The 22198-nt window shown below is 40.3% G+C and overlaps 1 protein-coding gene across 1 annotated transcript in view; it reads left to right on the forward strand.

Moving 5' to 3' along the window:
* The window catches only part of SLC9A9 (solute carrier family 9 member A9), a 539379-nt gene that overhangs the window by 256667 nt on the left and 260514 nt on the right, over window positions 1–22198 (forward strand). Inside the window, exon 9 of the mRNA XM_004419282.3 lies at window positions 19020–19108. Coding sequence (XP_004419339.2) covers window positions 19020–19108 — 89 coding nt within the window. The remainder of the gene's footprint in view (window positions 1–19019; window positions 19109–22198) is intronic.

Raw genomic sequence — 22198 nt, forward strand, 5'->3', positions numbered from 1 at the left:
AACTTTTATTTGGGTGGAATGTCAAATGCAAGTAAGAAGTCTTTCTAGAGGATGAGAGTGTGTAGATAGAAATGGACTTTAGGGCATCTTCACAAGCTGAGAGAGCATAGAAAGAAGAGAATGTATATGGATGTGTCTGCCCTACTTACAAAATCAGCCACTGAGGGGTACATTTATGGTTTCTGGCTCCTGCTACCTTGCTAAGGGATTGCAATAAGTCGTTCTATTAATTGTTATCTAATTTTTGTTATTGCTGAGATAAGAAGATTTTATTATTTTGTAGTGGAAGGACATTGTACACGTACAGATTGTGGCTTTTGAGTAAATATATGATCCCGAGGTATTCTCTCTCTGAGGTAGCTGGTGCACATGCTTACCTAATTTCTGATCAGGTAGGATTTTCCTTGTGAAGAGGCCTATTTTCTAAAAGTCATTAGGTTACTGAGCCATTATTTTAAATTGAATATTGAAAGTAATTCAGCAGTATTTTTTATCGCATAATCTCTAATGGAATTGAATCCTGTCATAGAGGCTGCTTTTCAGTTTATAAAGATAAGCAAAAAGCACAGCTGGACAGATTGTTTGAAAATTCATTTTTATAATCTGTTTCCCAGCTGAGACTTTGGGGCTCAGGTTTTTGCCAGAAGCAAACTTTCAGGAACTGTCATTAAACACCGGAAGAGTAAAATTTCTAACGGCAACATTGACACCGCGTCTAATGATTTCTCAGCTTCCCGGCACTGCTGTAATAAAGGCAGCTTCCATTTTTAGATTCCTGGGGCATATTTTATGTCCATTGGAGGTGAAGGACAGGAGGGAAGCCATTGGCATACTTCATTTTCTCATACGAACAATTACACAGGATAGCCCTCTATTTACTCAGCTTAGAATAATTTCCATCTAAGAAAATAAACATGTAAAAATCTGAAAGAAAAAAAAAAGTCCCAATTATTAAGTAATGCTCTCGGGCTTTGTAGTCTGATTCTAGAGAGTAAGAGACTCTGAAAAAATTTTTATACGTGGAAGGGTAAAAACAAGTGACACCCTGTCATTTACTAAGGAATTGACCAAAATGTCTGAAAGAAGCACTCAACACACACAAGCATCAAGCACAACATAAACAGTTAATTCATCTCAATCCCGTCTCCCGGGCATGTTCTCTTGTTGGTCTCAAACGACAAGGGCCTAATTACATTGTCATGGTGAGGACAAGCTAACGCTTGGAAGCTCATGTCCTTCTTAGCTGTCAGGTCATGTCTTGAAAAGGTTTGTAGAGCAAGTGGTCAGGAGAAGGGAACTTGGGACAGTCTTTCTTTTTCACAAGAGACAAGGAGGCTAGATTTCCAAAAGAAAGGACTATTACTGGACATGTTGAGACTTTACTTGATCCGAGTAAGTAAACTGGCTCATTACTTTCCATCTCCATCATCTCTCAGTTTGGCAAAACTTTGCCTGAAACTCTTAAAAAGTCTTTTAGCTGAGGCATTGGGAGTCAAGATGGCGGTGTAGGCAGACTCTGAACTCACCTCCTCCCGTGGACACAGCCAATTTACAACTACTCGTGGAAAAATTACCCCCGAGACAGAACTGAAAACTGGATAAGAGGAACTCCTGCAACAACGGACAATCCTAACTGGGGTAGAAGAGGCAGAGACTCACTTCTGGAGAGGAAGAACGCCACCTTCACAAGCCGCCAGCTTCACGGCCGCCGGGAGCAGCTCACAGGTACGCAGCCTCCCTGGAGGCGCGGGGCCCTGAGCCGGGGAGCGCCCCGCTGTGGGCATTTTGTGGACCCAGCACAATTGAGACCAGCGGCATAATATCTGACTTTGCCTGCTACTAAAGCATTGGGGAGCACCCCCAGAAAACCCGGTTCACAAAGAAACTAAAACTGGCTCTTAAAGGGCCCGCGCACAAACTCACCCGTTTCAGAAAGCATCCTAAAATCACCAGAAAGAAAGGTGCACAGTGCTTCGGTGACAAGAGACTCACCTAATAGGCCCTGAGTGCATCTCGGTGAGGGGTGAGACCTCTCCAGGGACTGGGACATTGGTGGCGGCCATTGTTGTGGCCTGGTGTGAGCGTGCTGACACAGACGCCATTGGAGTTCTCCCTGAGACCTGCTAGCCCAGGGTCTGCTCCACCCGCTAGAGCACCAATTTAATCCAGCTCAGCCAGGGCAGGCAGCCCACCCTAGAGACTGGCCCCACCCAACAACAAGCCCTCAGGCAACGTGTGGGCCTGCATAGATTGGTGACTGGATTCTCTGCAGCCTGGCAACTGAGCTGACTTGAGCGGGGCAGGGTGTGCACAAGGAGCGGGTGGAGAGTGTGGGGCGGTGGCAGAGTGTGTGGGGCTCCCGCCGTGGAGAGACTGGGTCCACTTGGGAGGTCGGGCACTCACACGGGGCAGGACTGTGTTGACGGTGTGTGTGGACCTGTGGGCGGCAGGGCTTCTCAGCCACAGAAGACTTGTACTTCTCAAAGACCCACATAGGAGGTTTGCTCCACCTTCCAAAACCTGAAACAATTGGGTGCTCCTGTGCCTGAGGCCAGCCCCACCCAGCTGCAATCCTCAGAGAGCTGACAAGAGACCTAATAGGCTAGAGGCTTACAGCAATTGTAAGGCCCTGAGCCTAACAACCTGCCAGGGTGGGGGCCTACTCACTTAAAAGAAATACTGCAACACAAATGTGGTATTAGAACTTGCAGCCAACTGTGCTGGGGCTCCCCACAGCTGATAAAGAGACTGAAGGGCCCACAACAACTACAAGCAGCTGAGCATTACAACAGCTGGCCAGGAGCATAACTCGGCCTCCCTGGGCACCTACAGGGAGAGCAAACAGGCCACAGCAGAAGGATACACGTAGCCCACATAGGGGTCACCCCTGGAACATTGAGAACTGAGGGAAGCACACTGGAAGCCTCCTAAGCGATCGCTTACATAAGGTCACCTATCCAGGAGCAGGAGACGTAGCTGACCTACCTAATACGTAGACACAAGCACAGGGAAAGAGGCAAAATGAAGAGGCAAAAGAATACATTCCAAGTAAGGGAACAGGACAAAACCCCAGAAAAGGAACTTAGTGAAACAGAAATGAGCAACCTACCCGACAGAGAGTTCAAACTAAGAGTGTTAAGGATGCTCACTGATCTGGGGAGAAGAATAGATGGACTCAGTGAGAATGTCAACAAAGAAATGGAAGATATAAAAAAGAACCAATCAGAAATGAAGAATACAATACTGGAAATGAAAAACTCATTAGAGGGACTCAACAGCAGAGTAGAGGATACAGAAGAACGGATCTGTGAGCTGGAAGAAAGACTAGAAGAAATTACCCAAGGTGAACAGGTAAAAGAGAAAAGAATTAAAAAGAGTGAGGACAGTCTAAGGGACCTCTGGGACAACATCAAGCACACTAACATCCGTGTTATAGGTGTCCCGGAAGGAGAAGAGCAAGACAAGGGGGCAGAGAATCTATTTCAAGAAATAATAGATGAAAACTTCCCTAACCTAAGGAAGGAAACAGACATCCAGGTACAGGAGGCACAGAGAGCCCCAAACAAGATAAACCCAAAGAGGCCCACACCAAGACACATCATAATCAAAATGTCCAGAATTAAAGATAAAGAGAGAATCCTAAAAGCCGCAAGAGAATGTCAAGTTACATACAAAGGAAACCCCATAAGGCTATCAGCTGACTTCTCAGCAGAAACCTTACAGGCTAGAAGAGAATGGCATGATATATTTAAAGTGCTAAAAGGAAAAAACTTACAGCCAAGAATACTCTACCCAGCAAGGTTATCATTCAAAATGGAAGGAGAGATCAAAATTTTCCCAGATAAGCAAAAATTAAAGGAGTTTGTCACCAAGAAACCAGTGTTACAAGAAATGTTAAAGGGACTGATTTAAGGGGAAAAGAGAAGACCACAAATAGGAAAAATTATCTATTTCCACGATTAGAACGTAATGGATACAAATGCACAAAAAGAGGTTGGATATGATATCAAAAACATAAAAGGAGGGAGGAGGGTAGTTAAAGAGTACAGCTTTCAGACAGAGGTCAAACTAAAGTGACCATCAATTCTGTATAGAAGAAGTAAGGAAGAGAGAAGGACTACTAAACCACTGAGGAAAAAATAAAAGAAAAAAGTTAAAAAATGGCAGTAAGTACATACTTATCAATAGCTACTTTAAACGTCAATGGACTAAATGCTCCAATTAAAAGGCATAGGGTGGCTGACTGGATAAAAACAAGACCCATATATATGCTGCATACAAGAGACACACTTCAGACCTAAAGACACTCACAAACTGAAAGTGAAGGGATGGAAAAAGATACTCCACGCAAATGGCAATGAAAAGAAAGCTGGGGTAGCAGTACTCATATCAGACAAAATAGACTTTAAAACAAAAACTGTAAAACGAGACAAAGAAGGGCATTACATAATGATCAAGGGAACAATCCAACAAGAGGATATAACACTTGTAAATATCTACGCACCCAATGTAGGTGCACCTAAATGTATAAAGCAATTATTAACAGACATAAAAACAGAAATAGACAGTAACACAATAATAGTAGGGGACTTTAACACTCCACTTACACCAACGGATAGGTCATCCAAACAGAAGATCAATAAGGAAACATTGGCCTTAAACGACACACTAGAACAGATGGACCTAGTAGATATATACAGAGCATTCCATCCAAAAACCGAAGAATACACGTTCTTTTCAAATGCACATGGAACGTTCTCCAGGATTGATCACATATTAGGCCACAAAACAAGTCTCCATAAATTTAAGAAGATTGAAATAATACCAAGCATCTTTTCTGACCACAAAGGTATGAAACTAGAAATCAACTATAGGAAGAAAATCAGAAAAGCCACAAATACATGGAGATTAAACAAAATGCTACTGAACAACGACTGGATTAATGAAGAAATCAAAGAAGAAATCAAAAATACCTGGAGACAAACNAAAATGAAAANACGACATGCGAGAATTTATGGGACACACCAAAAGCGGTTCTAAGAGGGAAGTTTATAGCAATACAGGCCTATCTCAACAAACAAGAAAAATCTCAAATAAACAATCTAACAATGCACCTAAAGGAACTGGAAAAAGAAGAACAAACAAAGCCCAAAATCAGTAGAAGAAGGGAAATAATAAAAATCAGAGCAGAAATAAATGAAATAGAGACCAAAAAACAATAGAAAAATTAATAAAACCAAGAGCTGGTTCTTTGAAAAGATCAACAAAATAGACAAACCTTTAGCTAGACTCACCAAGAAAAAAGAGAGAAGGCACAAATAAGTAAAATCAGAAATGAAAGAGGAGAGGTTACAACAGACACCTCAGAAATACAAAAGATTATAAGAGAATACTATGAAAACTATATGCCAACCAATTCGACAATCTGGAAGAAATGGATAAATTCTTAGAATCATACAACCTTCCAAAACTGGATCAAGAAGAAGTAGAGAATTTGAATAGACCAATCACCAGTAAGGAGATCGAAACAGTAATCAAAAACCTCCCCAAAAATAAAAGTCCAGGACCAGACGGCTTCCCTGGTGAATTCTACCAAACATTCAAAGAAGACTTAATACCTATCCTTCTCAAACTCTTCCAAAAAATTGAGGAGGGGGAAGCTCCTAACTCATTCTACGAAGCTGACATTACCCTGATACCAAAACCAGACAGGGACAACACAAAAAAAGAAAATTACAGGCCAATATCACTGATGAACATCGATGCGAAAATCCTCAACAAAATACTAGCAAATCGTATACAACAATACGTTAAAAAGATTATACACCATGATCAAGTGGGATTTATTCCAGGTATGCAGGGATGGTTTAACATTCGCAAATCAATCAACATAATACACCACATTAATAAAATGAAGAACAAAAATCACATGATCATCTCAATAGATGCAGAGAAAGCATTTGACAAGATCCAGCATCCATTTATGATAAAAACTCTGAATAAAATGGGTATAGAAGGAAAGTACCTCAACATAATAAAGACCGTATATGAGAAACCCACAGCTAATATCCTCCTCAATGGTGTAAAACTGAAAGCTATCCCTCTAAGAACAGGAACCAGACAAGGATGCCCACTGTCACCACTCCTATTTAACATAGTATTGGAAGTCCTAGCCAGAGCAATCAGGCAAGAGAAAGAAATAAAAGGGATCCAAATTGGAAAGGAAGAAGTGAAACTGTCACTATTTGCAGATGACATGATTTTATATATAGAAAACCCTAAAGAATCCACCAGAAAACTTTTAGAAGTAATAAACGAATATGGTAAAGTTGCAGGATACAAAATCAACATACAAAAATCAGTTGCATTTCTGTACACTAACAACAAAGTAGCAGAAAGAGAAATTAAGAATACCATCCCATTTACAATTGCAACAAAAAGAATAAAATACCTAGGAATAAACTTAACTAAACAGGTGAAAGATCTGTACACCGAAAACTATAAAACATTTCTGAAAGAAATTGAAGAAGACACAAAGAAATGGAAAGATATTCCGTGCTCTTGGATTAGAAGAATTAACATAGTTAAGATGTCCATACTTCCTAAAGCCATCTATAGATTCAATGCAATCCCTATCAAAGTTCCAACAACATTTTTCACAGAAATAGAACAAAGAATCCTAAAATTTATATGGAACAACAAAAGACCCCGAATAGCTAAAGGAATCCTGAGAAAAAAGAACAAAGCTGGAGGTATCACACTCCCTGATTTCAAAATATACTACAAAGCTATAGTAACCAAAACAGCATGGTACTGGCACAAAAACAGACACACAGATCAATGGAATAGAATCGAAAGCCCAGAAATAAACCCACACATCTATGGACAGCTGATCTTTGACAAAGGAGCCAAGAACATACAATGGGGAAAAGAAAGTCTCTTCAACAAATGGTGTTGGGAAAACTGGATATCCCTATGCAAAAAAATGAAAGTAGACTCTTACCTTACACCATACACAAAAATTAACTCCAAATGGATTAAAGACTTGAATGTAAGACCTGAAACTGTGAAACTTCTAGAAGAAAACATAGGCAGTACGCTCTTCGACATCAGTCTTAGCAACATCTTTTCAAACACCACCCCTGACCGGGCAAGAGAAACAATAGAAAAAATAAACAAATGGGACTACATCAAACTAAAAAGCTTCTGCACAGCAAAGGAAACCATCAACAAAACGAAAAGACAACCTAACAATTGGGAGAAGATATTTGCAAACCATACATCTGATAAGGGCTTAATCTCCAAAATATATAAAGAACTCATGCATCTCAACAACAAAAAAACTACCAACCCAATTAAAAAATGGGCAAAAGACCTGAACAGACATTTCTGCAAAGAAGATATACAGATGGCCAACAGACACATGAAAAGATGTTCAAAATCACTAACTATCAGGGAAATGCAAATCAAAACTACAATGAGATATCACCTCACGCCCGTCAGAATGGCTATAATTAACAAGACAGGAAACAACATGTGTTGGAGAGGTTGTGGAGAGAAGGGAACTCTCATACACTGCTGGTGGGAGTGCAAACTGGTGCAGCCACTATGGAAAACAGTATGGAGATTCCTCAAAAATCAACGATAGAACTACCATATGATCCAGCTATTCCACTGTTGGGTATTTATCCAAAGAACTTGAAAACACCAATTTGCAAAGGTACATGCACCCCTGTGTTCATTGCAGCCTTATTCACGATAGCCAAGACTTGGAAGCAACCTAAGTGCCCATCAAGGGACGAATGGATAAAAAAGCTGTGGTATATATACACAATGGAATACTACTCAGCCATAAGATACGATGAAATCCAGCCATTTGTGACAACATGGATGGACATTGAGGGCATGATGCAAAGTGAAATAAGTCAGAGGGAGAAGGTCAAATACCGTATGATTTCCTTCATTAAGTAGTAGATAATAACAACAATAAACAAACACATAGGGACAGAGATTGGATTGGTGGTTACCAGAGGGGAAGGGGGGAGGGAGGAGGCTGAAAGGGATAATTGGGTACATGTGTGTGGTGATGGGTTGTAATTAGTATTTTGGTGGTGAACATGATGTAATCTATGCAGAAATAGAAGTACAATGATGTACACCTGAAATTTTTACAATGTTATAAACCAATGTTACTGCAATAAACAAAAAATTTAAAAAAAAAAAAATTCTAATAAAAAAATATTCTATTTAAAAAAAAAAAAAAAGTCTTTTAGCTGAGAGGTGAATGTGTTCCATTTGGCTTGCCACTGATGCATTGCATGACTGGATGGGAAATATATTTTTAGCTCTCAGTAAATAAAACAGATCACCGGGAGGGGACTTAGTTTTAATTGTTTCTCAAAACAAATCTGGCCATTTTCAGCTTCTAAGTACATGTCATTAGCTGACATCTCTTAGCTTAAAACTGCTCCTGCTTTCGTATTGATAGGACATGTGAATCCAACTTAATTAGCCAACAATTTACCAACAAATGAGGTGCATTGAGTGTTTTCCAAGCCAAAAATAAAACCCAGAGGCTCAAAATATTAGGCTGTAGTAATAGGCACCCAAAATTCTCAAGAGGATTAACTAACACGCTGAACCAAGTGCAAACATGCCAGGACGGCATCCCAATAAACACAGGTGTAAAGCACAGCTCCTTGCATAATAACTCATTAACTCACACCTGCACTTTCTTGAACCGAATAATTCATCGTTTCAATATTCAAACATCCTTTTGCATGTAACTTGAGTAGTGGACAAATTTATCCCTGCTTTCTTCGCTGTAAATGTCTTCAGTCGTTATTTAACATCTCATGGTGCCAGAAGGCATAGGGAGAAAAGAGCAAGTTCTTTCTTTCTCAAGAACCCATACTCTGCACAGGCATGTAGAAACTTGTCAGAAGATAGATGGCACAAAGATTTAACATGTAGGTGAAGGAGAAAGAGGAGTCGAGGATCATTCCCATGTCCCTATATCAACTGGTTCATTTCACCAAAATAGGGACTATAAGTGAATGAATACATACAGTAGAGAGGAGACACTAAAATTAGTTCATTCAGGGACCTTGTGGATTCTACACAGTGTGGATCCTCCGCATGGAAAAGTACAGTGGGCAACTGGACATGGACATCTGGGGTGAGGTTGCTGATTAGAGATTTAGGTGACACTGGTGTAAATGCGTTAGCTGACTCCAAGGAAATGAAAACTGCAAAGAGACAAGGGCGAGGGGGTCAGCCTGACGAACACCAACATTTGAGGTGGAATGCCAGTGATCTAAGCACAAAAGGATTTTTTTTCTTCTCCAAACAAGTTAATTTGCATAAATACTACTACATTACAAAGGATATTTTTGTTTGAAGTGGAAATTTGTAAACCTTGCACCATAGACATGAAGTGACTCCTAAATGCATGCCTGCATGCTGCCCTGCAGATAGCAGAAATGCGCACGTAGATCCGCGCTGTTTTCTCTATTGATGTGCTTATATTCCACGGACTCAGGATTAGTCTGCCAACTGTGGAGCTGCCAAAGGTGGTGAACTAGACAGTAATTGTACTCTTTGGAAACTTGGAATCTTTCATATTCCCTGAAGGAGTTTTCCATTTCGTTAAATCTTTGACTTCTCAATTCCAGGTTCACGTTCCGAGGTGGTGGTAGGAAACCTGTCAGAAATGTCTCTTTTTGCTAGATCAAAAAGAAATAAAAGTGTAGCATGGAAAAATAACCCATCAACCTTAAAACCCCTCAGAGCACCGTCTGAGAGCAAGACACATTTTTTCTTTTTCACTTCCTCTCTTTCTGTGTTCTCATGATGTAATCAATATTTCCTGTCCAAAAGTGCAATATTCTCCAGTCTTAGAAACCCCTCAAGTCTGCATTTAATGTCAAAGAAAACCATGCTCTGTGTGACAGACGTTTATTTTTCAGCGTCTATATCTGAAGTCTTCATCAACTTCTAATGAGAAAAGAACTACTGAATAATGTTATCAGTAGCAGAGACTAGGTGATAATAGTCTTGAATACGAAAATTTAAATATTAGAAGAAAATGGACCCTGCCGCTAATAAATCCAGATAAACATCTATTTGTATGTGAAAATCAAAAACTAATTTCTCCTGCATTCTCTTTTCTAAGAAGAGACATATTTCTTGAAATAGAGATTCATTCCTTTGGCAAACCTGCAATTGAGTGCCTGATATCTGCTGGGCACTGTTATGGGGTTGGGAGTAATACAAAGAGGGAGGTTGTAGACCCAGCCCTTGAGGATATCTGGGTCGAGAGGGAGATCCTGGGTAATCTAGTTGACAGGAAGTCAACGCGAAGCTGTGGGGACTCATGTCATTATTCAATTTCATATATGCAGACCTTGAAGCAAATGTAAAAACTGAACCATTCAGGTCACAGACATTTAAAATTAGAAGGCGCTTACAGGTCATCTAGCGTAGTGTTTGCCAGAGTTTTTTGACCTTTATTGGCAAAAAATAGAGTAGATTTATCATGCTCCTATCTGAACACAAGTGTAGTTTTTTGCCCATAAGGGTACTTACATACTTTAGAATATACAAAAATTCTAATTTAAAATTATGAGGTTCTTATATTTTCTGCTACCCTCAATGTGTTTTCTTGTATACCCCAATTTGAAGAACACTAATGCAGATCATCTTCTTTAATTCATTGAGAAGAAAACAATAGACCAGGCAGTGAATTTAAATTGCACAAATCATCCAACTAGCGAATTGTCGGAACTACGGCCAGGTAGATCCCAAGTCTCCTGACTCCCAGTGTAGTACATTTTTTCTTATATAATGTACAAGTGTATGTTGAACCTTGATCATGTATGCATATGTTTTTACATACATATATACCATATTTAGTAATGCTAATATTCTCTGAGAGCATCCAGAAGTGGGAATCAAGGAGAACAGTGTAAATGGCACTCTGTTAACCAAAAAGAGTTAATTGTCCTCTGAAAATTGATCTCTCTTGAAAGAATTTACTTGCCAGCAGAAGCTTTATTTTTCCTAAAGAATTATGGACCCCCTCATGCTGTTTCCTAAGTTTCTTTGCTTGCCAATTAATTTGAATTTAACTGTGTGCCTCTTTGTGGTTTCTCAAACAGCTCTTTTAGCTAATGTCATAAAGTGTTGGTTCTAGTTCTTGTTCAAAATTGCAGAAATAAGTCCCTGCTGCCAGCCCTTCGGGTATCTTGCCCACCACTGAAATCTCACTGTGCAAACAATGAAAGGCAATCTTGTGTATACGCATGAGTCAGAATCTTCTATTATTTTCTCTAGGCCACTTCTTGATTTCTTTCAGAGCTCCTTATTTATTTTACGTCTCAGATATTTTTGAGCATGCTCCACTCCCTGCGGACCCGATGTATGTACTTGGTTCCATTCGTCATTGCCACGGGACCCCATAAATACAACTTGAATTTAAGGTCTTAGACATGTAACATAGTAGTTGCATTTAATGACTGCTTGTTTTTCCAGCAGAGGCGGAAACAGAATAATCAGATTTTACTTTTGTTGGGAAAGAAAAGGAAGTAATGTTTTGCCAGCAGAGGATAGGCATACTAGATGTTTTGCACTTCTAATTTTTATGAATACTAGGATTAATAAAGATAAATACTTTCATACTTGTCATAATTAGTTTGACCAATTTAAGCATAGAGTGTATGGGTTGTCTCTTCTATTAAGTTTTGTATTTAGAAAAGTTGTAATTAATTAATTCAATGCGTATTTATTCCCTAACCTTTAATGGATTAAAACCCAAAGTGTGCTGGTAAAATGCATGTTTTTTGTACATGCCCCACAGTCTCCTACCTCTCTCCTTTTCTCACATTGAATTCTGACTCTGCACCCCCATATTCTTCTCATCTTTCAAGACCCAAATGCCTCTGTATCCTTTAGGAAATGTTTCTCCATCTCTCTCCCACCTTCCCCAGCCCGAAATCACTCCCTCTCAGGATTCCCATTGTCTTGTCATCTCCTACATTTTACCTGCTATTAGATGTCTTTGTGTACATGTTGTCTCTGTTAGGAAGCGTAAAGCTGCTTGAGGTCTAGGACCGGGTTTATTCATCCTTGTGTTCCTCATAACCATAATTTGTGCTTTGCTTATTGAATGACCTCAACAGATAAATAGTATTTGAGTGGATGGATAGCAGATACCCAAGCTAACTTGGGTTAACTTGCAAAAATCTGATACCATAACTGTAGTACTACGGAGAACTGTCTAAGTTTGGGTTACTAGCAGTAAGGAGCACATTTTCCTCTCTTTTCCTTGATACAGGAATTAACGTGGAAGAGAGGGCAACAAACAATGATTAAAGGCGTAGAATGTGCCAGACACGTACTAGGTGCTTTGCGTTTCTTTCTCCAGCGACTTGTTAAATAAGAAATGTTGTTATGTTTGTCCCTGGAGTGAACTTCTTTAAGTCATTTCTTCTTTTCATGCCTTCTTTCTTTCATCTAGGAGCTATAACAAAACCTTATATTTACTTACTTATTAGTATTCAGTTTATAAAGCATTTTAATATCCATCGTATTACTCAGAACAGATCTGTGAGACAAGTGGGTGCTCTCCAAATGAGAAAATTGAGTCTTAGAATGGTGAAGCCGTTGCCCAACATCACCCATTTTATACCTTCAGCTGTGGCCAGAAAAGGGACCACACCGTTATTTTACAACTCTTCATTTTACTGACTAAATGTGACCATTTTTTTTTTCATATACTCCCTTTGGCTATTTTTTTATTTTTTCGTTTTTCTTTATTAAGTTTTTAATTCTTTCTTTGGATCCATTTTTATGTCTCTTATCTAGCTTCTTGAGGTAAGTAGTCCATTTATTTTCAATTAATTTTTCCTAATAGAACGCATGTAAGACTCTAAACTTTCGTCAGAATAATCCTTTGGTTTTATCCTACTGGTTTTTTTTGTTTGTTTGTTTTTTGGTGAGGAAGATTGGCCCTGAGCTACCATCTGTGGCCATCTTCCTCTATTTTGTAAATGGGACGCTGCCACAGCATGGCTTGATGAGCAGTGCATTGGTCTGCGCCTGGGATCCAAGCCTGTGAACCCCGGGACGCTGAAGCGGAACACACGAACTTAACCACTATGCCACTGGGCCAATCCCATATCATGCTGGTTTTGAAAAGGAATGCACTATACACCTACTATTATTTATTTCTACATAAGCTAAAATTTCAAATTTGATTTCATCTTCAACTCCAATTTTATTTAGAAGAATACATTTAATAATTCCTAATGGATACATTTATATAGCTATGCTTTTTTTGTTGATTTCCAATTTTATAACATTGTAATCAAAGGATGTGATTTGTTTGCTTTCTTTTTCTGGATGGGGAAAGAATTTATTGAACTATTTGATAGTAAAATATATCATCAATTTTATTCCATGTAAGTAATTTCTTTCACATTCTAGTATTGCTGGGATTAAAAATAATTTAAAAATAAAGAAAAAAATTTTAAACTCCTCAAATGTCCTTGATAGATAATTGTTCCATGAAACTAAAATTACTTCATAGAATCATGTCAATTCTGGAAAAATCACAAAAAGGAAAAGGGAGAATAAAACACAAAAATATAATTTTAAGACTTTTTTTGTAATTAGTAAAAGACGTTTATAAGCCAAGAAAAAAGGGGAACAAAAATTGTGTTGTTCTTTTAGAGCTATCTTCTAATTGCCCCAGGATGCTAAAGGGGCAAGAATAGGCAAAAGTCTCTTTTTAGGAACATACAAGGTCAAAGACCAGCCATAGCAAGGATGAGTTGATACTTAGTACCAAAGTGATGGTCAGAGACTTGCTTCTCAAAGTGTGACCCTAGGACCAGCAGCATGGACATCTCCTGGTAGAATAAATGCGGAATCTTGGGCTCCACCTCAAACCCACTGTAGCAGAATCTGCATTTTAACAAGATTCTCAGGTGATTCAGATGTATATTAACATTCAAGAGGCATTGGGTAGAGTGCTGAAATCACTCGTGCCTAATGCAGATTCTTGGGCCACAGCTGAGCTTCCAAATGAGGACAAGTGGCTTCTGACATGTGGGGAGGACAGTAGGATAAGCTGTAAATTAAGCACAGCCTGGGAGTGACAAGGATAGGCAGGACAGAAGGGTGAGAAATGGCCGTAAGAGAGAAGAAAGGAAGCGGGTTCCTCTGAGGTGAGCTGCCTCTGGCCCTTGGACACAGACATCAGAATTCACCATTGGCAATGTCCTTTGACCTGAAAGTTTGTGGACTAGAGATTTAGAAACATTCTTTTCCGAAAGAGGAGACTTCCTGAGTTTATCTTTAAACCTCCTAGCTTACTTGAAAAAAATAATTTTTGATTAGAAGGTGTGGTAACATGTTTTTAAATTTTACTTTAGAAGGGTTGTCTGTCTAAAATTTAACGGATATTTGAAAGTCTCTGTTTATCTTGCCTTTTTGAGAAAGTTGGTCTGCCTCTATTCAAAATGTTTAAATGTTTCCTTTGGAACCAGTATTATTTCCTTGCCCTGAACTTAACAAAAGACTAAATTAAGGTGTTAATCCTAGTGAACTAATAAAATAATGAATAAGAAAAGGACAGACCCACAGAACTGAAGAAAATCCAAACTTCTACTTTATGAAAGAATTCTTTCTACAACAGCTCAGGCAGATGGTCCTTTAGCCCAAACATTTCTTTTGGAAAGATCATGTGATTGGGAATCAGAAAACACGTGTCCGAGTCTGGGTCATGGCTCTTGAATGACTCTAGGCCTACCTTAGTCCTGTCCTGAAGCCACTTGTTCCAGTCTAGAGGCTCAAACTCATATGACTTTTTACAAACACCAATTCTCACCACAGGTAGGATTGAAATCAGCAGGAGTCCAGTCCTCTAGGACTTGGCGTGGGTCTCAGCTGCCGTTGGCGTCCCCCATTGTGCCAGTCATAACGGGAGGATATAATTGGATCTTATTTCCAGATGACAAACCTTCACTGGTTTCAGAGGACCATCAAAGTTTAGAACAACAAGGGACTCACAAGAGAGTACTGGTCAGGGTTCAGTCAGGAAAAGAGGAACTGACTGGCTACTGACAAGAGTTTAATTCAGGAAATTGGGAAAACAGGTGGTGGAGAGCCAAAAAAATTAAAAAAGGCACTGAGGCACACAGAGGTAGCAATTGCAGGAAGCAGCGCGAGCCCTAGGAGTGGAGGAGCAAAGGGAAGAGAATCCAGGAGCTCCTAAGAGAGAACCCCTGAGCTGGGACCCAGACCTCCGAGGACACTGCCCTGCTGCTGCCACTGTCTCTGAGGGCGTCCCATGAGGCTGGTCTGGAAGTGAAGGAAAAAACAGAGAACAAGGCTGGAACCAACTGTCAAAGCTGCAGCTTGACAGGAACAGCAGGTAGACAGGAAGGAGCAAGGCCTCCTCTCCCCCGCAGTGTCCTGGCCTCCTCTGGGGCTTTATATCGGGCTCTGGCCAAGCAAGATGTGGTCTGCAGAACCCCAGACCCAGGATCACAGAGCGAGCACAGGAGGGTGGGTTTGGAGCTGAGACACTGGTTTGCTGACTGGCACGAAGAACACTTGGTCTCCCTCCTTTTTACTCCTGAGAACCTGAGATCCAGAGCATGTGAGAGAGTTGTCCAGGGCCCCACAAAATAGTGGTACAACCAGTGCCAGCAGGCATAGGTATGCAAAAATAGAATGACAATTAAAATGTAATTGTTTTTGTGAGGTAGAAAACTGTCAACTCTGAATCTGTTTAGATGGCAGAGAATTATATAGATAATAGTAGATGTGTTTAGATGAGACATTTTCAAAATCTGTTTTGGCTTATAAAAGTCGTACTAATTATAGTAATTTGTGTGAGTTAATTAATTACCAAGCTATAGAATTATGATTATGTATATTCATACTAAGGGTCAGATCAACTTGGTTGCTTCATTTTAATGAAAAACAAAGCCTCGGGTCACATAGGCACACTTTTCCTTGTTTATTGTTTGTGTGACATATCTGTACGCAAAACTTATAAAGAATTAGCAGAAACATAGCCTGTTAGTGTTCTAATGGAGGCAAGGAAATGAAAACCAATGGAGCTACTGGGGAAATATCCTCAAACGAGAAGCCCCACCAGCTCAGATATGTCATCTTCATCAAATCTCTATTTCCCAAGGACATCAGGAATGATATTTTTTAGCTGGCTTAAGATTACCTGAAAACATTCACGGATGGTCTACTACAGGCAGGAAAGCACAGGGATTCTGTGGAGTTTTGAATCTCAGCTCTGCCACTTTCAAGGTGACCTTGAGTAAATTACTTTAGTTTCTTATTTGTTACATGGGGATAGGAATGCTCATTTATTCATTCAACAAACACTCGCTGAGTGCCTACCATGTACCCAGCATTGATCTAAGGATTAGGGACCAATGAATCACTCTGCACTCAATGAACTTTCCATTGCAGTGCAGGAAGGCAGAAAATAAACACATAAATACATAACATGTTAGGTGGTAGTAAATAATATGAAAAAAATAAGGCAAGATAGGTGAGTAAAGAATGATGAGAGGGATCATTTTTATCGGGTGCATGGAGAAGGCCTGTCCAATAATGTACATCTTAAGGGAAGGAGAGAGCCATGTGGATATCTGGAGAGGAGCTTTCAGAACAGTGGGAACCAGAAGTGCAAGGGCCCTGTGGTGGAACACGCCTAGTGAGGATAGTGTGGCAGGAGATGAGGACAGAGAGCTGTGGGAAGAGGAGAAAGGGCAGGACCAGGTCCTGCAGGGCCTTTTAGCCACAGGGACTGATTACGAAATATGGAGCAGAGGACTGACATGATCTGATGGGTGGGAGATAGACTATGGGGGCCAGCAGTGGAGACAGGGGGGCCCAATAGGAAGCTATTGCTGTAATCCAGGCAAAAAGTGATGGTGGCTTGGAAAAGGGTTCTAGGGGTGGAGATGTTGAGAAGTGGTTGGGTTCGGGGTAAGTTTCGAAAAACAAGGCAACAAAATCACTGATGTACATAGAGAGGAGAAGTAAAGGGTGATCCCAAAGTTCTGGCCTGAGCAGCAGGGAGAATGGAGATGCTATTCCTGAGAAGGAGAAGACAGTGGGAGGGGCTGTCTAACTGTGAGATAATAAATCGGTGCAATAAACAAGATGATGTAAACAAAACTTGTGCTCTCTTGGCCCACAGTCAGCATTCGGCCAATCTTAGTCCCCTCCCTATCTTGAATAACACTTCTTTGTTATCTCTTCTTGTTCTCAGAATGCGTTTATGCGCTGCCCACCCCCCCACACCCTTGTTATTCACTGCTTCTCCGCAGATCAATATATCGTCAAAATGTTTCCACAGCAGTGGGACGTCAGCTAAACCTCACCCAGAAAAACCTCCAGCAGACTACAGAATCAGCAGAGACACGAATTATATTTTTAAATGAAAAATATTTGATACTGAAACAACATGCATGGCAATCCTCCTGGGCCTTAGAGTACTTGAAGCACTTCGGTACCATAGAAGTTTCCCTGGTATGGGGTGTTTTTTAATTGAAATTCTGTGAAGAGTGAAATATAATATTTTATAAGCATTTTTCCTTAAAATTTCTGAAGAGATGCTAAGAAAGTGAAAAGTTACCCAAAACATCTATAGAAATGCTTACTGCATATATATCTCTTGGCAAAATTTTCTGGTTATTTTCATTCTTTTTCCTAAAATTTTGAAGCATAATATGAAAAGGAAATAAGTAATGTAAATGTCTATGCACTTGTATTAGGTAAATATGTCTTGGCAATATTTTACCCAAAGCCAACCTGAAAAATAACCAACATGTAATTAGAAGCATACAGTCTACACATAAAAAACATGCTTGGTTCTTTAAAGTTCTTTATTGAAGATTCATTTGAAATGTCAGTAATCAGTTCACGTATCTCTATACTCTTAAGAATCATCAGCATTTAATTTATGAGTGTTTTTAAGTTGGAAAGATTCTGCTGCTTAAAATTCAATTCGATCCCCTTGGTTTGAGTTGAGGAATACTTATGTCTTGTGTTTTTCCCAAAGCCCTCCTCTATGACCATTTTCCCATAATTAATCAAATCTTTAATCCAAAGTAGAATGCAGCCCCCACCACTTCCCCACCCCAACTCAGGGGCAACAACACAGAGAATAACAGAGCCCAGGGACAAATAACTCATTTTACCCATGGTTGCTACTCCTCTGTCCCCAGGCAACACCTAGTGTATGTGTGGCCACACGTGGCATTTAAAGATGAGTGTAATGATGGTTTAAGAAATAAATCTTGCAGCCAGCCAATAAGTAGCTGAGGACCCACTGCAGGTAGGAAGCACACAAGAGCAGACCAGCTTACCTGCAAGGAGTTTGTGCCTTGGATGTGTTCATTAGATTATTCAACAGCAGAAAGACAAAGCCCCCAGCTTTGCCAAGCAGGCATGGGGCAAACAAGGACCTCTCTCTCTCATTTGGCAAGTAGGAGCATTGGCAGAGGCAACAAAACCTTGTAGATGTCTTAGGTTTATGACTCATGGTTTTTAATACCAAATTATGGTATGACAGGAACTTCTTCAGGCTCTTCAAGGTACACAAATGGAAAGCAATTGTCTGAGCGAATATGCCAGCATTTAGTATAAAATGCAGCAAAGTTGTTTGCATTGGCTATGAGAAGCCCAGAGCTGACTATAGAGTCCTTTGCTCATGTGTTTCCAAGTATAACTTCCCTAACTCGTGACCAGGGAATCATTTATCCCCCGGGAAGAATCTACTTCTTAATGCTTTTCTTTAGAGTTAATCCTGCAAGACCCACGTTTAAAGCAAATAGCACGGTTTACCCAGGTTTTATTATCATGGTAATTATTAGCAATTTTAACTCCACTGACACCAAGTCCATTTTTTGCTGCGATAGCCCTACCCTTTGACTTAGGTGGAAAAGAAAATTGGTTTTGACTGGTATGTTTTTGAATTTCAGGGATAGTTGCTGTTCTCTTCTGTGGAGTCACACAGGCACACTATACCTACAACAATCTGTCGCTGGATTCCAAAATGAGGACTAAACAGGTAAAACAAAAAACTCACTACAGGCTCTGTCTCTTGTCTCAGTGTAATGGTTATGTAGCAATTCTGGCACTGCACTCGGAAACAATTTCACTAGTAAAGGAAGAAAGTAATCTTAAGGCTTCGTTATAGGTTGGACAGTTATAGATTTTTTTTCCTTCAGGATAACCATTAACAATTCTCTTGGTAAGCAAAAATATTGTTATAATAGTCTCTCCCTCCTGACAAATGTGGAACATAGACTGTCAGTCTTGAAGATGAAAGGTCCACAGTCCGTAATAATTCACAGTCACTTACATCTAAAAGCATTATAAAGCATGTGAGACTGGGTACCTATATAGAGAGAAGGAAATGAAGAATAGGAAGCAATGTTTGGTCTTTAATTGGGTGCTTTCACTTCTAAGTAAACTCAACTGCCAGTCATCACACAAGCAGAGTGTATTTCCCATATGCCAAGAACACATCTGTTTGCACATTTGCACATGGACACTCATAGATTCCTTCCACAAGCATTTGCTGTGCAGCCACTCTGTGCCAAGCACTGTGCTAGGTGCTAGAAATAAAAGGACAAATAGTATACGACCCTGCCTTCAAGAGGGTCATTATCAAGTCTGTGGATGAGGATAAAGATGTGTAATGGGCAATTAATTATCCACAGTGTGATAAGCACTGTGATAGAAACAGCTGTATAGGTTGTTTGGGGAGAATTCAATAGGGCATCCTTCCATAGTTAGGATTGGAAGGTGAGGAGAAAATTTCCAGAGATGGTAGCCCCATCTGGAGCTTGAAATATGAATAAACATTAATTAGGTAAAGAGCGGGGGTCTAGAGGGGGAGGGGAAGGTAGCAGGAAGGGCATTGGAGGCCAAGGGTGTAGCATGACTAAAGCTGTGAAGCAGGTGTTTGAAGCACCACTGAGAGTTCTGTGTGGTTAGTGAATGGGCCAAAGCTGGAGCTAGTGGGATGCAGTGAGGGATGAGACCATAGACAGCCAGAGACCAGCCTATGAAAGGACTTCCATACCCTGTGAAGGAGTTTAGGCTTTATCCTAAAGGTAATAGACAGTGGCTTAAACAACAGAAATTTATTGTCTCACAGTTCTAGAGGCTAGAAGTCTGAGATCAAGGTGTCACCAGGATTAGTTCCTTTTGAGGGCTAGGATAGAGAATCTGTTCTATTCCTCTCTCTCAGCTTCTGGTGGTTTTCTGGCAATCTTTGGTGTTCTTTGGCTTGTAGACACATCATCCTAATCTCTGTCTTCACATCCTCCCTGTGAGTGTGTCTGTCCTCAAATTTCCCCTTTTTATAAGGATACCAGTCATATTAAATTAAAGAACTACTCTACTCCAGTATGACCTCATTTTAACTAATTACATTTTCAGTGACCCTCTTTCCTAATAAAGTCACATTCTGAGGTACTGGGGAATTAGGATTTCAACATATGAATTTGGTGGGATACCATTCAGCCCATAACAGAAGTCACTGAAGTGTCTTAGGCAGAGTAATTTTAGGATAATTGGAGTTCTATTTTGGAAATATCACTCTGGAAGACAAGAGGAGCATGGATCAAATGGCACTTGTATCAGTTAGCTTTTGCTGTGTAACAAACAACCACCCAACTCCAGTGGCATCCAACAATAAACATTTATTTATCACACATCTGCAGCGTCCAACACTTTTGAGCTAGGTTGATCTGGGTGGCTCTGCTTGTCTCAACTGGGCTGATTCACATGTCTGTGGATTTGCTGGGGCTGTATTCAAGGGTAGACTTGACTAGAGCATCTTAGCCAATGCCATGTGTCTGTCATTCTTCTCCTGGCAGAAGAACAAGCCACAGTGTGCAAGTCCATTTCAAGTCACTGCTTGCATCACATTTCCTAAACATCCTATTAGCCAAAGAAAATCACATGGCTGAGCCCAAGGTCAAGAGGCTTAGTAGGTCACCAGCGCACAGTGGGACAGCACTACAAAGTTACATGGCAAGGATCATGGATATAAAGAATGATGAAGAATTGGACCAAATGATTGTAATCTACCCCAAAATGCAAATGGAGATGGAGACGCTCCTATAATAAGCCCAATGATGCTGAGGACATCTGATGTGATATGGGGGCAGTGGGAGTGGAGAAAGCCAAAGCGACATCTAAGCAAAACCTGTAATTGGCCGGGAATTCCTAAAGCTCTCTAAAATGGCTATTGTTTTCGTCCTTCTCTCTTTGTCATGTCCTGAGCTCAGCTGGACCTGACCCTACTTCCCACCTAGTTAGGGATTCTGCAAGGTCACCCTTTCCCTCTGCCCATCAGAGGAATCATAAGATGCAATTACAGGAATTTTAGGCCCCCCCCCCCCATTTAAAAACAATGAACAAAAACCTGATACCAATACCTAGAAATCTCCAATATATAGTCTTCTAGATCCTTTTAATTATGGAGACTACTAGCATTCTCTAGGGTTTAAAGGGAAATGTCTTGGACTGGTTTTTCCTGTCTTCATCTGATTCTCCGAGCATTTGTATTCTGGGAAGCTGAACTCTGTCTAGGGACTTGCACTTTTAAGTCATGCCATCTAGACTTCTCAGCAGAACTTCAAAGATAACTCATCTCATGGCGAGACAGCAGCTTAGCACCTAGGGGAGACAAAGCCAAAATCAGTGGCCCACAGCCTTCTGTTCTCCTCTGAATGGCTTGATGAGCACTCCCTGAAGGGCTGCCAACATTCTTTTTATAGTAGTCTCCTTTAAGGCAGGAGATTTTCACACGTTCATTCTTTAACATCCAGATAATTGCATCCCTTCATCTTTGTTCCCCCTGTTGCCTTCTCTCCTCCGTGCCTGGTTCATAGTAGGAGCGTAAAGAATGAGAATTCCCTTCCCTTCTCGTACCTTTCCTTACTTCTTTTCTTTCAGGATCTGTCATTTTCTATTTATTTTTTCTCTCATAATATATGCACACGTGGCATGTGTACATGTTTATACACACATGCATATACATGTACACATATACACACACATTCCCCACTCTACTGTATAGGGTCTGAGGTCACCACTTTGAAAGAAATGAGATCAAGCCCTTTAATTAACTTCGCAGATCAGA

This window comes from Ceratotherium simum, chromosome 5 (genome assembly GCF_057802395.1).
Source record: "Ceratotherium simum simum isolate JZ-2026a chromosome 5, ASM5780239v1, whole genome shotgun sequence".
NCBI classification, from domain to species: domain Eukaryota; kingdom Metazoa; phylum Chordata; class Mammalia; order Perissodactyla; family Rhinocerotidae; genus Ceratotherium; species Ceratotherium simum.